At 70.8% G+C, this 11,135-nt stretch overlaps 1 protein-coding gene across 1 annotated transcript; it reads left to right on the forward strand.

The window, feature by feature from the left end:
* Positions 1–661: 661 nt before the first annotated feature.
* Positions 662–10,811, forward strand: ERBB3 (erb-b2 receptor tyrosine kinase 3). The gene is given in 33 exon segments (XM_052810215.1): positions 662–787; positions 874–937; positions 940–1,059; positions 1,755–1,880; positions 1,968–2,035; positions 2,132–2,248; positions 2,662–2,707; positions 2,710–2,802; positions 2,892–3,005; positions 3,076–3,165; positions 3,168–3,195; positions 3,270–3,301; positions 3,304–3,342; positions 3,412–3,502; positions 3,721–3,920; positions 4,006–4,138; positions 4,511–4,601; positions 4,678–4,832; positions 4,935–4,988; positions 5,508–5,649; positions 5,911–6,030; positions 6,111–6,209; positions 6,318–6,503; positions 6,587–6,742; positions 6,968–7,043; positions 7,118–7,264; positions 7,780–7,877; positions 7,949–8,110; positions 8,381–8,452; positions 8,649–8,913; positions 9,416–9,774; positions 9,777–9,851; positions 9,853–10,811. Coding segments are annotated over 33 exon segments (3,810 nt in total). The 5' UTR covers positions 662–706; the 3' UTR covers positions 9,964–10,811.
* The last annotated feature ends 324 nt before the right edge of the window (positions 10,812–11,135 follow it).

The raw sequence follows: 11,135 nt of genomic DNA on the forward strand, positions 1-11,135 counted from the left end.
GGGGGGGGGCTGGCAATCATTAACCCTGGGGCCCCCCTTGGCGCCCGCCTGCCCCCCGAGCTCTGGGGGGGGTACCCGGCCATCCGGGCACCAACCCTGGACTGGGGCGTCGAGGCAGGATGGGCCGTGCCAGCAGCCAGGTCCGAAGTCCGGGTGTCGCGGGTGTGCCGTGGGGGGGCCATGCCCGCGGCACCCGCCTTGCGCAACCCTCGCTCGGCCGGTTCGGGCGCTGTGCAGGGGAGGGGAGGGAGGGGAGGGTGGGGGAGCACCCGTCACCCCCCCCATCCCAGGCACCGCCACCCCCGTGGCAGGGACACCGCTGGGGGCAATGAGGGGGGGTACCACCATGGGGGGGGCACAGGGGCACCACTGTGGCTTATTTGGGGGTGGGGACGTACACCATGGAGGGTGTGGAGGGGACATGGCCAGCACAGGAGGGACAGAGACAAGACCACCAAGGAGGGGACCACGGCCACCATGGGGGGAACGTGGCCATTGAGGGGAGAACGTGGCCAGCTTGGGGCGGGGGGGGGGGGGACCCCATGGGGGACACGGCTGCGGCCGTCAAGAGGGGGACATGGCCACTGCAGAGGTGCCGTGGCCGCGGTGGGGGACAGGGTGCCGCTGTGCCCGCAGTGTGCGCGGGGACGCTGAACGGGCTGAGCGTGACGGGGACGCCCAGCACCAGTACCAGACGCTGCACAAGATGTACAACAACTGCGAGATCGTGATGGGCAACCTGGAGATCGTCCTCATCGACCACACGCAGGACCTCTCCTTCCTGCAGGTGAGCTGGGGGGGGGACGGGACGGGGGCACACGGAAGGACACGGGGGTCCGCACCCGCCGGGCTGACACCTCCCGCTGCCCGCAGACCATCCGGGAGGTGACGGGCTACATCCTGATCGCCATGAACGTCTTCGCCTCGCTGCCGCTGCAGACCTGCGCGTCATCCGCGGGACCCAGTTCTACGAGGAGAAGTACGCGCTCTTCGTCCTGCTCAACTACAACCCCAACACCACCCACGCCCTGCGCCAGCTCGGCCTCAACCAGCTCACAGGTGGGACCCCCGGGCTGCCCGCACCGCTGAGACCCCCCCCCCCTGTGTCCCAGGACCCATCCTGGAGCGGTGCCGTGCCACCGTGGTCCCCATCCAGAGCGGTGGTGCCATCCCCCTGTGCACCCTGGGGCTGTGCTGTCCCCGTGTGTCCCATGGTCCCCATCCCGGAGCGGTGCCACCCTCCATGGTCCCCATCCCGGATTGGTGCCACCCCTGCTGTGCACCCCAGGGCCATGCTGTCCCCTCTGCGGTCCCCATCCCAGAACGATGGCGTCCCCCATCATGGTCCCCATCCCAGAGCGGTGCCATCTCCCACGGATCCCCATCCCGGAGCAGTGTCATCCACCTGCGGTCCCCATTCTGGAGCGGCGCTGTCCCCTGCTGCATCCCGGTCCCCATCCCAGAGTGTTGCTGTCCCCCCACGGTCCCCATCCGGAGTGGTGCCACCTCCCTGTGCACCCCGTGGTCCCCGTCACGGAGCAGTGACCCCCCCCACGCACCCTGGGGCCGTGCTGTCCCTGCTGTGGTCCCCATCCCAGAGTGATGGTGTCCCCGCTGTGGTCCCCTGGAGTGGGGCTGACCCCCCCCCACCCATAGTCCCCATGCCGGTGCGGTGCTGTCCCCTCCCTGCTGTGCCAGGCAGGGCTGGGGGGGGACAACCACAGCCCCCCATCATCCACCGGCCACCCCCGCAGAGATCCTGGCCGGTGGCGTCTACATCGAGAAGAACGCGCAGCTCTGCCACGTGGAGACGGTGGAGTGGCGGGACATCATGCGGGACCCCCGCCTGGAGCCTGTCGTGGGGGACAACGGCAAGGCCTGTGCGTGGGGGGGGACACGCACGGGGGGGCTGAGGGGGGGGGCGACACCCCTTGGCTTTGGGGGTGACCCGCTGCGCTCCCCCGCAGGCGCCCCGTGCCACGAGAGCTGCGGCGGGCACTGCTGGGGGCCCGGCCCCGAGGACTGCCAGAAATGTGGGTACCGGGGAGGGGCTGGGGGGGGGGTGGCCGGAGGGGGGGGGGGGTCCAGGGCTGGATCACCCCCCCCACTCACCCCCACCTCCCCGCAGTGGACGAAGACCATCTGTGCCCCCCAGTGCAACGGGCGCTGCTTCGGGCGGGCGCCCAACGAGTGCTGCCACGAGGAGTGCGCGGGGGGCTGCACCGGCCCCCTCCAGACACACTGCTTCGTACGTGTCCCCCCCCCCTCGCCCGGCTGCCCGGGGGGGGCTCATCCTTGCACCCCCAGGGTGGGCGGGGGGCGATGCTGAGCAGCATCCCTGTGTCTGTCTGTCCGTGCATCCCCCTGTCTGCCCACCCACCCGTGTGTCTGTCTGTCTGTCCCCCGTGGGAGCTCATCCGTGTCCCCCCAGGGTGGGCTCAGGGGGGGATGCTGCCCCTACAGGGGTGGTGGGGAGGTGTCTGTCTGTCTGTGCATCCATCCGTGTGTCTGTCCGTCTGCGCCCCCCGTGGGAGGGCTCTCCGCTCTGGAATGGGTGCAGGGCAACCTGCGTGGGGCGAGAGACATCCGCGCATCCCCGTGTCCGTCTCTCCACGTCGCCGTGCCTCTGCCCACCCGTCCGTCCGTCTGTCCGTCCCGCAGGCCTGCCGGCACTTCAACGACAGCGGGGCGTGCGTGCCGCTCTGCCCCAGCCCCTCATCTACAACAAGCTGACCTTCCAGCTGGAGCCCAACCCCGACACCAAGTACCAGTACGGGGGCATCTGCGTCCGGAGCTGCCCGCGTGAGCCGGGGGTCTGGGGGGGGGGGGCCCGGGGGTCTGGGGGGGGGCCGGGGGCGGCCGGGTTCTAACCACGAGGGTCTCCCCGCAGGACAATTTCGTGGTGGACCAGAGCTCCTGCGTCCGCGCCTGCCCCAATGACAAGATGGAGGTGGAGAAGAATGGGCTGAAGATGTGCGAGCCCTGCTCGGGGCTGTGTCCCAAGGGTAGGGGACTGGGGGGGGCTGGGGGGGGCCAGGGGCTGCGGGACGAACCCTCACCATCCCCGTCCCACAGCCTGCGAGGGCACCGGTGCCGGCAGCAAGTACCAGACCGTGGACTCCAGCAATATCGACACCTTCGTGAACTGCACCAAGATCTTGGGCAACCTGACTTCCTCATCACGGGCCTGGAGGGGTGAGGGCTGGGGGGGTCTGGGGGCGGTGGGGTGCAGGCCCCCACTGGCCCAGCTGATGGCTTCGGCTCCGCAGGGATCCCTGGCGCAACATCTCAGCGCTGGACCCGAGAAGCTGAACGTCTTCCGGACGGTGCGGGAGATCACGGGTGAGCAGCGGGGCTGGGGGATGCCGGGACCCCCCCCAGGGCCACCCTGACCCCCCCCTCTCCCCCCAGGGTACCTGAACATCCAGTCCTGGCCGAAGCACATGCACAACTTCAGCGTTTTCTCCAACCTCGTCACCATCGGGGGACGGAGCCTGTACAAGTGAGTCCCCGACCCGGCATCTCACGACCCCCTTCCGTGTGTCCTGCATCCCGCGTCGTCGCCTGTCCCTGCATCCCTCCATCACCCCCCACCCCTGCACATCCCTGCATCCCAAATCCCCACGTCCTCGTCGCTGCCCGTCCCCGTGTCCCCTCGGGGTTGGCAGGTGCCCCCTCCGGCTCTCAGACCAGCTGCCCGCCCTGACGCCCTCCCCGCAGCCGGGGTTTCTCCCTGCTGATCATGAAGAACGAGAACGTGACATCGCTGGGGCTGCGCTCGCTGCGGGAGGTGAGCGCTGGCAGGGTCTACATCACCGAAAACCGCCGGCTTTGCTACCTCCACACCGTCCAGTGGACAGCCCTCAGCCGCCGCCGCGCCGACCTCGACATCCGCAACAACAAACCCCGCAGCAAGTGCCGTGAGTTGGGTCGGGGCCGGGGACCCCGGGGACGCGGCGCTGGGGACCCTGGGGACGTGGCGCTGAGCCCCCTTCCTCCCTGCAGAGCAAGAGGGGAAGGTGTGCGACCCGCTGTGCTCCGCCGAGGGCTGCTGGGGTCCCGGCCCCGCTCAGTGCCTGTCCTGCCGTCACTACAGCCGCCGCGGCGTCTGCGTGCCCACCTGCCGCTTCGCCCAGGGGTGAGGGGGTCTGGGGGTGGGGGGGGTCTGCCCTGGCAGGGGGACCCTGGTGTGGGGTTGGCTCCATGGGGGGCATCGGGGTGGGATCCTGGGGTGGGCACCAGAGGGAGAGCAGCTCCAGCACAGGCACGGGGAGCAGGATTGATGCCAGGGTGGGCAGCGGGGTCAGCACCGGGGTGGGATGGACCGCGAGTGGGGGGGGGGGGGGGGGGGGGCGACCAATCCTGGGTACTGGGGTGGGCACCAGGGTGGGAAGGATGCTGGGATGGGAGCGAGCCTGTGGCGGGACGGACGCTGGTGCGGACCCCCGGGTGGGCGCTGGAGCGGGCTGGGACGCCGGGGCAGGCCAGTGACCCTGCCTTGTGCCCGCAGGGAGACGCGGGAGTTTGCCCAGGGGGGCGAGTGCTTCGAGTGCCACCCCGAGTGCGAGCGCATAGAGGGCAACGTCACCTGCAACGGCTCGGTACTGGCCCGGCCGGGGACCCGCTGCGGCGATGGTGACGTCCCCGCGGGTCCTCACGCGCCCTCCCGCCCCGCAGGGCGCCGACACCTGCACCCGCTGCGCCCACTACCGCGACGGGCCCCACTGCGTCGAGAGCTGCCCCGAGGGCATCTTGGGCGAGCGCGGCCCCATCTACAAGTACCCCGACTCCAGCCGCGAGTGCCGGCCCTGCCACGAGAACTGCACCCGGGGGTGCGCCGGGGCGGGGGGGTAGGGGGGGCTCCGGGACCCAGCGTCTGGCTGGAGGAGGGGGCCCCCCCGCACCCCGTCTCACCCCCGGCTCCATCTCCGCAGGTGCCTGGGGCCGCTGCTGCGGGACTGCCTGGGGGAGCCCCTGCCCGTCTCCAGGTACGGCAGGGCGGGGGCTGCGGGGGTCCCGGGGCGATGCCGTGCCATGCCGGACTGCGCCGCGCCGTGCCTTGCTGCGTGGCGCCGTGTTGCACCGTGCCGTGCCGTGCTGCACCGTGCCATGGTGCACGACGCCGTGCTGTGCCGTGGCGTGCCATGGTGCACGACGCCGTGCTGTGCCGTGGCGTGCCGTGCCGTACCGCACTATTGCACCACGCTGTGGTGTGCCGTGCTGCACCGTGCCACGCTGTGCCATGCCACCCTGCTCTGGGGCCTTTCCCTGCCCACGTGGGCGCTGGGGGACCCCCTGCCCCGGCCGTGCCACCCTCCCTGTGCCACGCGCACCCCCCGGGTGCCGAGCCCTGCCCTGCCCGTGCCGGCCCCGCCAGCCCCAGGGGTTGGGGTGCGTGCCGCCCCCGCGGCAGGTAGGGCCATGGGAAGCGCGTGGGGAGCGGCGGCGGTGGCGGGCCAGGACCTGCCGGCACCGGGAGCTCAGCCCCGGTCTCCTCCCGTGCCCAGGAAAACGCCAACGGTGATCGCGGTGATGGTGGTCGGGGGGCTTTTCCTCTCCTGTTCCTGCGTTCTCCTCGCCCTGCTCTACTGGCGGGGCAAGAAGATCCAGAAGAAGCGAGCGATGCGGCGCTACCTGGAGAGGGGGGAGGTGAGCGGGGCGGCTGCGCCCGGGGGGGGTCCCAGTCCCAGGGGGACCCCTGGGGCTGCGGGGAGGGGGTTCGACAAGCAGGAGGGGTGTGGGACCCATCCCCATCTGTCCCCGGCTTTGTCCTTGTCCGTAGCCATCCCCATCTCTCTCCAGCCCTGTTCTAGTCCAGCCCTGTCCCCATCCCTACCCGCTTCCCTCTCCGGCACTCTCCATCCCCATCCTGCTCTGTCCCCGTCCCCATCTCCATCTCCCGCCCAGCAGAGCCTGGAGCCGCTGGACCCCAGTGAAAAAGCCAACAAGGTGCTGGCCCGCATCTTCAAGGAGACGGAGCTGAAGCGGCTGAAGGTGCTGGGCTCCGGCGTCTTTGGGACCGTGCACAAGGTGAGCAGGGGGGCTCGGTGGGGGGGCTTAGTCGGGGCTGGGCACGGCACTCACCGGGGTGTCCCGTCCCCCCCTCCCAGGGAATCTGGATCCCCGACGGGGACTCCATCAAGATCCCAGTGAGCATCAAGGTGATCCAGGACTGGAGCGGGCAGCAGTCCTTCCACGCCGTCACCGATGTAAGTCCGGCACGGAGAGCGGGGGGGGGGCGTGGGCCGGATCCTGCTCCCTGGGGGGCCCCTACGGGCAGTGGGGGGGCTCAGCCACGGCTGACGCTGCCCCCGCAGCACATGCTGGCCATCGGCAGCCTGGACCATGCCTACATCGTGCGGCTGCTGGGCATCTGCCCCGGCCCCCAGCTGCAGCTGGTGACCCAGCTCCTGCCGCTGGGCTCCCTCCTCGACTACGTCCGTAAGAACCGCGACAGCATCAGCCCCCAGCTCCTGCTCAACTGGTGTGTCCAGGTGGCCAAAGTGAGTCCCCGGGGTCTGGGGGGGGGGGTCATCATGGCCCCCCTGGCCCCGCTGACACCCCCTGCCCCCCCCCTCCTCCCCAGGGCATGTACTACCTGGAGGAGCACCGCATGGTGCACCGCAACCTGGCCGCCCGCAACGTGCTGCTCAAGTCGCCCAGCCAGGCTCAGGTGGCCGATTTCGGCATCGCCGACCTCCTCTACCCCGATGACAAGAAGTATTTCTACAATGAGGTCAAGGTGGGCACCTGGCAGGGACCCCCGTGTCCCCCTTTGTGCCATCCCTGCCCCACACCCCTGGTTCCCCCTGCATCCCCTCCTCTCCATATCCCCAGTACCCCCACCACCCAGGGACCCCCCATCCCCTCCATGCCCCCTTTCCCGCAGGGTGTCCCCTGTCCCCCCCCCACTCCCCATATCCCCCCCACTCATCCACATCCCCCCACACCACACCTTTCCTCGCAGACGCCCATCAAGTGGATGGCGCTGGAGAGCATCCACTTCGGGAAGTACACGCACCAGAGTGATGTCTGGAGTTACGGTGAGCACCGGTCCCCCGGCCCCCCCCGGTCCCACTCCCCAGCCCCACGGGGCTCACAGGGACTGTCCCCACAGGCGTGACGCTCTGGGAGATGATGACTTTCGGAGCCGAGCCCTATGCTGGGATCCGGCTGGCCGAGGTGCCCGACCTGCTGGAGAAGGGCGAGCGGCTCTCGCAGCCCCAGATCTGCACCATCGACGTCTACATGGTGATGGTGAAGTGTGAGTGCGGGGCTACCGCCCGCGGCCCTGGCCCCGGGGAGGGTCCTGCTCCTGTCCCCAGCCCTGTCCCCAGCCCCTGGGGCAGGATCCTGGCCATGTCCCCATCCCCAGGGCAGGGTCCTACTCCTGTCCCCATCCCCAGGGCAGAGTTCTGGTCCTGTCCCCAGCCCTGTCCCCATCCCCAGGGCAGACTTCTGGTCCTGTCCCCATCCTCTAGGGCAGGATCCCAGCTCTGTCCCCATCCCCAGGGCAGGGTCCTGCTCGTGTCCCCATCCCTGGAGCAGGATCCTGGCTCTGTCCCCATCCCCAGGGCAGGGTCCTGCTCCTGTCCCCATCCCCGGGGCAGGATCCCGGCCATGTCCCCATCCCCAGGGCAGGGTCCTGCTCCTGTCCCCAGCCCTGTCCCCAGCCCCGGGGCAGGATCCCAGCCATGTCCCCATCCCCGGGGCAGGGTTCTGGTCCCGTCCCCATCCCCGGGGCCAGATCCCGGCTCTCAGCCCCCGCCATCCCCCCAGGCTGGATGATCGATGAGAACATCCGTCCCACCTTCAAGGAGCTGGCGAACGAATTCACCCGCATGGCCCGCGATCCCCCGCGCTACCTGGTCATCAAGGTAAGCACGACCCCCCCACACCCCCCGGCCCCCCTCCGGCCCCGCAGCCCCTGACATGGCCATCCCCACAGCAGGAGAGCGGGGCCGTGCCACCCGCCGAGCCCCCCACCCTCAGCGACAAGGAGCTGGATGACATGGAGACGCTGGAGCTGGAGGAGGAGGAGGAGCTGGACGCCTCCTTCGGCCTCACCACCGGGCTCTACCCACAGCGGCCGCGGGGCAGCTGCACCCGGGTGAGACCCCTCTGCCCCCCCCTGGGTCTGGGGGCTCTGGGGCTGTGTCCTGGGCATGGCACGGGGCATGCAGGATCCCGGGATGTGGCACAAGGTCCCATGGAGCTGGGATGTGGGGCTGACCCACGCGACCCCCCCACTGCCCCATCGTCCCCTTTGAGCCCTGTCAGGACCCATGCCCCGTTCCTGCAGCGGGGTGTGGGGGGGTCCCAGCCCCTGCGTGTGTGTGTCCCCCCCCCGCTGGGTGTCAACCCCCCTGTCCCCCTGCAGAGCCCCAGCCTGCTCAGCCCCCCAGCCGGCTACATCCCCATGAACCAGCCCGGCCTCGGCAGTGGCCGCCAGGTACCCGGGGGGCTGGAGGGGGGCAAGGGATGCTGGATTGGGGGGGCGAGGGCTGCTGGGGGGCTATGGGGGGGTGACCATGGGGTGCCAGAGGAGGGGGGGGCAAAGGGGTGGCGGTGGGAGGTGAAACGATGGCCATGGGGGGGGGGGGGCTGGTGTCTGCAGGGGTACCCCCCCTCAGCCCCGTGTCCCCCAGGGCGGGGGGTGCCGGCCACTGCGGCGCAGCCGTCAGGAGTCCCTGGGGCGGACGGTGTCGGAGTCGTCGGAAGGCCGGGGGACGGCCTCGGAGCTGGACCTGGCCGAGGGGGGGTCGCTGTCGGGGAGCCTCTGCCGCAGCCTGCGCTCGCGGGGGGACAGTGCTTACCTGTCCCAGCGGGAGAGTTTCCCCCCGCCGCCCCCCAGCACCGAGGGCAGCGAGGAGGACGCCAACGGCTACGTCACCCCCAACTGCGCCGGACGGGGTGAGGGGTGCAGTCTTGGTGGGGGGGGGTCGGTCCTGTCCAGGCAGGGGGTGGGGGGTCCCATCCATGCAGAGTGGGGGGATCCTATCCTGTAGGACCAGGTCTGGGGGCTCCCCCCACCATGGGGTTGCAGGGAGCCCGTCCTTGAGGTGTGGTGGGTCCCATCCCTGCAGGATTTGGGGTTAAGGGGGTGGGGGCTTATCCTTGCAGAGTTGGGGCTGGGGGGGGTCCTGTGTCTGGGGGGGGGGGGAGCAGCCTGTCCCCAGGGGTGGAGGGGGCCCATCCCCAGTGTTAGGGGCAGGGGGACCCATTCGTGCAGGATTGGGGTTCAGGCTGGTGGGGGAGATCATCTTTTAGGGGGTGAGGGTTGTGGGGTGGGATGAACCAGTCCCTGGCGCAGATGAGACCCCCCCCCAAACTCAGGACAGGCCCTGTGGGCAGAGAGGGGGAGCCTGGAAGGGCTGGGGGGGCCCCTGGCCAGCATCTCACCCCCGCCTCGCAGAGCCGGACCCCACTGGGGGCTTGGTGCCAGAGCCAGAAGAGGAGTACGAATACATGAACCGCCGGCCTGGGGGTCCCCCGGGAGCCCCCCCACCCCGGCCGGCCTCGCTGGAGGAGCTGGGCTACGAGTACATGGAGGTGGGCTCGGAGCTGGGGTCCCCCCCGGGCCGGGGGCAGGAGGAGGAGGACTACGAGTACATGAACAAGCAGCCGCGGCTGAGCCGCTCGCTGGGCAGCGTGGTCGGGGGGCCGGGACCACGGCAGGAAGGTGGACCCCCCCGGCATGACGGCTACACCGACATGCGCCCGGGGGAGGCCGCCCCGGCCCCCGAGGAGGAGCAGGGCTACGAGGAGATGGAGGGGAGCAGGGCTACGAGGAGATGGAGGCGGTGCTGGTCCCCCGCTGCCCCGGCTGCCGCGGCCCCCCCGGCCCCCCCCACCCCCTGCATGAAGCCCCTGCGGAGCCTGGAGGCTTCGGACTGCGCCTTCGACAACCCCGACTACTGGCACAGCCGCCTCTTCGCCAAGGTGGATGCCCAGCGGACGTAGGGGACACCCCCCCCCCGGGGGGGGGGCCCTGCCAGCACCCCACTGCCTTTCTGGCACTCCCCCCCTGCCCCCCGGGGCTGTTTACACTGGATATGAAGGATCCCCCCCCCCCCCCTCGGGGGCATGAGCCAAAGCTGAAGTGTGGGCAGGGGGCTGAGGGGGTCACAGTCCGTCCTGGGGGGGCCGCGAGCCCTTGGGGTGTACCCGCTCCCTGCCACCTTTTCCAAAGCCTTCCCTGGGGTGCAGGGCTGGAGGGGCTGATCCTGAGCACCCCAAGCTAGCGGGGGGGGGGGGGGCAGCCCTGGCCCCCTGCAGAGGGGGGGTCGGTGGGGCTCCGGACCCCTGGGTCCCCCTCCTGCCGTGCCCCGTGGGTGCCCCCCCGGCTGAAGGAGCTCCCTGCGTGCAGGGACGCTGGGTCGGTCCCTGTCCGGGGCTGCCTTGGGGTGCAGGCAGACGAGGTCGGACGGGATTTCTGGACAAGAAGGACCCCAGACTCATTTTCAGGTTTCCCCATTCCCTGCTGGAACCGGAGTGAAGGTTTGGGGGTGCTGCCCCCCCCCCCCCCGCCCCGGGGCACTTGGAGGGGTGTCCCTTGGTCAGTGGGGGGGGGGGGCTGCAGTGCCCGTTATGACTTAGGGGCCCTGAGCCGGGTAGCGGGGCTGGGGTGAGGAGGGGTCTGCACACCCCCCCCCCCCGGAGAATCCCTTTTCTGTGATGTTTTCACAGGGGCTGCCCGGGGGGGGTGTCCCCAGCCTGCACCCCCATCTCGGGGCATCGCCCCGCTCCCCCGGCCCCGGCGTGGGTCGGGTTTGTAAATGCTGAATAAAGACAAAGGGAATTTGACCAGACGTGATGTGCTGCTGCTTTGGGGGGGGGGGGGGGGCTGTGATGGGGCTGGGGGGCAGTGAGTGGGGGCAGGGCCATGGGCTGGGGGCACCGACAGCCCCCCCCAAACGGTGACCGCCCCCCGGGCCCCGGTGCCGCCGCGGGGCCCGTTCCCCGCCGCCCCCCGCCCCGAGGGGACCCTTTCCCTCAGACTACATTTCCCAGCATCCCCCCCCGGGCTGCCGCTTCCGGCCTCGCATTCCCGCCCCCCGGCGCGCTGACTCTCGCGAGAGCCGCAGAGCCCGCCGGGAGCTGTAGTCCACGGTGGTCACCGGGCCGGGCCTCGC

Source organism: Harpia harpyja, chromosome 15 (assembly GCF_026419915.1).
Source record: "Harpia harpyja isolate bHarHar1 chromosome 15, bHarHar1 primary haplotype, whole genome shotgun sequence".
NCBI lineage: Eukaryota > Metazoa > Chordata > Aves > Accipitriformes > Accipitridae > Harpia > Harpia harpyja.